Genomic DNA, 3,710 nt, shown 5'->3' with positions numbered 1-3,710 from the left:
CAGTCGCCTCAAAAACATCAGCTTGGCTGCTGCAGGGCAGGGTACTCGCACCGTGCTGGGCCAGTCAAATCCTCGAGGACCACATTAAAGTAGCGATGAAGAAACATCTCCAGGGTCACGCTGAGAAGTCTGTGGTAAAGCAAGGGCTGAATTAAGCTCTGCTGACTCTCAGCCTGCTTGTTTAGCCACAAGACCGTCCTTCCCTCCGCGTGTAGCAGCCCTGCGCTTTGAAGTGGTGACTGTGGCTGTGGGCAGTTTATCTGGGTGGAGTTCTGATATACGTTTTGCTTTTGTACCTTTTGTGTATTGCAAACTGTCTTATCTTGGCAGCTTGTCGATTTGAGGCTAAAAACGATTCCCCCTTCATGGATGAGAAAGTTTCCTCTTTTTCTTGCTGCTGTTCCCCTTTGCTTTTCTGGAAGTGCTCTGGGTTGCAGGATCAGGCCCATGAAGTCTGCAGCTCCGTTTCAGATCTGATGTGGACCGAGGAGCCAGTGACTCAGTGGGCAGCACTGCTGATTCACTGGGGCCACAGACCCCTAGGAAGCTGTTGTGGCCTGGGGAAAGATCTCTGGGACAGTGGGGATATAAATCACCCCAGAGCACTGAGCACTGATCAGAAGAAAAAAGTCCTTTGGGGCTCTGTAGCACCGGCTGTGCAAATAATGGGCTCTAAAACCGCCATAAAAAAACCCTCCTAGAGTTTCCCCCTCAAATTCCTGTTCTCTCTAGGTGTGGAGAAGCTGGGAGGAGGCGTTGGCTGCTTAAGGGCTAAGGTGGTCTTGACTTTTGCAAGTTGTAGTGATAGATATGAGCAGGTCACCCCCACCCCACCAGCTCACCAAGCATCCTAGGGATGTGGCCCCAGGCAGGGCAGCTGGTGCAGAGCAATTGCACGCCCAGCCCCATTCCTTCCCTCACTTTCTGGCTTCCAGGGGTGGAGTGTGTCACATCTTTCATCTATCTGTGTAGGTGCAGTTTCATTCTGGGTGAGCTCAGGCCCAGCACGGTGAGAGTGGTTGTGTGGCGAGGGAAGAGCTTGCAGAAAGGTAAAATAATGGATCCTCCCTTGGTGCTGACAAGGATTCTATTATTTATCGATTAAAACCAAAGTGCAGCCCAGCTCTCTGTGACAGCAAGCCAGTATTTGCAGAAATGACCTCAGGGAAGCTAGGTTGAGTGGGGAGGGGGGAGAGAGGAGATTGCTGCAGGACGGGATGAGAAGATGACTCACTGTAAGAATGACCTGCAAATATCCTGATCCCCAAGGCTTGTAATTAACCATTCACCAGCTGCATGTGTTAGCTGCCCCAGAGACATGAGACATGCATGTCTGTTCGAACACACACGCTGATTTGGCTCAGGCAGATTTCTGTGTTCATTCAAGAGTAAAAACAACAACACAGAGTGTAAATGGGGATAATGTCTATTTATACATACTGGGCATATTTTTCCTATGGGATGGCAGCGGTCGGGGGCAGGAGGGAGATAAGGTCAGCTGTGCTGAACCAAGAAGGATTTAAAAGTCCCACCCCATGAAGGGCAGTTGGAGATCAGCAGAGCAGAGGAGTCTGGAGAACTGCTTGTGTTTGTTGGCTTTTCACACTCCCAGTTGTTAGGGATACCATTCTATCAACCCAGTTGTTGTGGATATCACTTTATCAACTCCCCCTTATGGTCTCCATGGTCACTTGGCTGCTTGACCCACTGCCTCGTGCTGTGAAGTCTGGGGCAAGCTGGCTGAACATTGGTGGGGAGTAGCAGGAAAGGTGCAAGTGCTGAGTGCCAGTCGACTGCAAAGTCACCTTCCTGTTCTCCATCATGGAAAACAGACTGTCATTGCGTTCAGTGGGCTTTGGATCCTGCTGGCCGCTTTTGACACAAGGACCCCACGGCAGGACTGAGTGGGCGACAGCAGCATGTCATGAATTTGAGAACACATCTGCTCAAACATTGCAAACCAATGAGACACTGGTATTACAGGGCTGAAATGTCAGAGGCAGCTGTACCGGGCAGCCCTGGCAGTGAGGGTGGCAGGGGCCTTGTGGCCACTCAGATCTTTGGTGCTTCCTTTGTTTTGAAACCCTCCCTTGCACCCAGGCACCCACACTGACACTGCTTATCAGGGCGAAACAGCTGCAGGTGAATGAATCGCACGGGAGGGTTTGCTTTCTGAGCCTTGTTTACTCAAGTGCCATGCTCTGAAGGATTATTTGCTCTAGCTGCTCAGGAGCTTTTGCTGTTCATTTCTGTTCTGAAAAAGCACAGGTGGCAGACACATGGCACACCACTGACCTTTCCAGGTGACTTCTGCTACCTGACTTATTCATGTTCGTTTTGGAGCTCGTGTGCTTCTGCGCATCCTATTCCCAGTCTGGAAACAGGCAACGATTTAGCTGACGACAAACTTTGAGTAACAGTGTAATAATAGGATTAATTCCTTTTCATTAGCAGTGCACTGAATGAAACAAATGCAGTACTTAACCATGCAGAATAGCTCATGTGGGGCTATTCAGTTGTCAAATGCTGTCACAGGATTTCATTAAGTTTTATAGCTGTTATTTAATAGATTGGTTTCAGTGGGACTGTCTTCGTTACTTTGCTCTCTTGCATTGTGGTGATTGAGGACACAGTTGTAAGCATCCCCTCTTGTACTTACATCCATTCAAAAATGCATATAACGTGTTTCTTATGTTGTCATCGTGTATACAGTAATGACAGGTTTAGGGTGGACGACTCCCGAGTACAGAAATCTGTCTCAAACACTGGAAATAGTGCTCATATATAAAACCTGGAGGAGGGAGTTTAGTCCCCGCTGGACTGGAGTTAATGGTTTCTAGACTCAACAGAATTACATTTGCTAACAGTTTTAATCCAGACCCACCAGCTTTTGGCAAGTTAATAATTGTCAGCAGTATTGGAGGTTTTTCTTTGGGTTTCTGAAGCCTTTTAAACAAACACATTTCCCCATGGGAACACTACCCCTCATTAACCCCCTGGGGCCCATTGCCGTGTGGCACTATTCTACTGCATTGCAAGCATTGGAGCTTAATTTCTGCTCCGCTTTAATTAAACCAGTTTCTGGAAGCACAAACATTCATGTCTTTTTTTTTTTTTCCCCCTTCCCTAGGTGGCTATGAAACCTTTCACTCGCAATATCCTGAGTGCTGCGTGGATGCAAAACTCATTTCCCCAGAGAGGACTGAAGCAGAGAGAAACCTTGCCAGCCACTGTGAGAAGCAGAGTGCCAACCACAAACCCGCTTACGACCAGGTGTGTGTCATAGCCGTGGCAGGAGACCTTCCCCTTGCATCTTCTCCCCACTGCCACTGGGCTCTGTTGGAGGCTGGCAGGGTGCTGATGGCCCTCGTGCCAGCACGGGCTGTCACTGAGTTGTCACAGTCCAGGTTGGCAGCCTATGTGTTGAAAGAATGTCTTGCATGTGTTGCTGGTCAGCATTGCTTCCACCTGGCTTCAAAATTAGGCAACAGAAGGAGGAAAAACACTCTGTCTAGCCCCCAAAACGTATTTGTGACCAGCCCTTATCACACAGCCGGGCAGTGTGAGCTGCTCACAGCTCACACCTCCCCAGGAGACTTAAGGTGGCCAGAGGAGAGGCCGCCAGGAGTGTAATTTTTGCGGCAGATGAAGGAGCATGCTTTGCCTGAGCCTCCTCTGAGACCCTAAGAGGGATCTGAGGCTGCTGCAGG

General features: G+C 49.3%; 1 protein-coding gene across 1 annotated transcript in view; it reads left to right on the top strand.

Annotated features, from left to right (window-relative positions):
* Positions 1-2,951: 2,951 nt before the first annotated feature.
* The window catches only part of DUSP5 (dual specificity phosphatase 5), a 4,984-nt gene continuing 4,225 nt past the window's right edge, over positions 2,952-3,710 (top strand). Inside the window, exon 1 of the mRNA XM_009872802.1 lies at positions 2,952-3,273. Coding sequence (XP_009871104.1) covers positions 3,100-3,273 — 174 coding nt within the window. The 5' untranslated portion in view covers positions 2,952-3,099. The remainder of the gene's footprint in view (positions 3,274-3,710) is intronic.

This window comes from Apaloderma vittatum, unplaced genomic scaffold (genome assembly GCF_000703405.1).
Source record: "Apaloderma vittatum isolate BGI_N311 unplaced genomic scaffold, ASM70340v1 scaffold37737, whole genome shotgun sequence".
NCBI classification, from domain to species: Eukaryota; Metazoa; Chordata; class Aves; order Trogoniformes; family Trogonidae; genus Apaloderma; species Apaloderma vittatum.
This window is presented reverse-complemented; position numbering and strand designations above follow the sequence as displayed.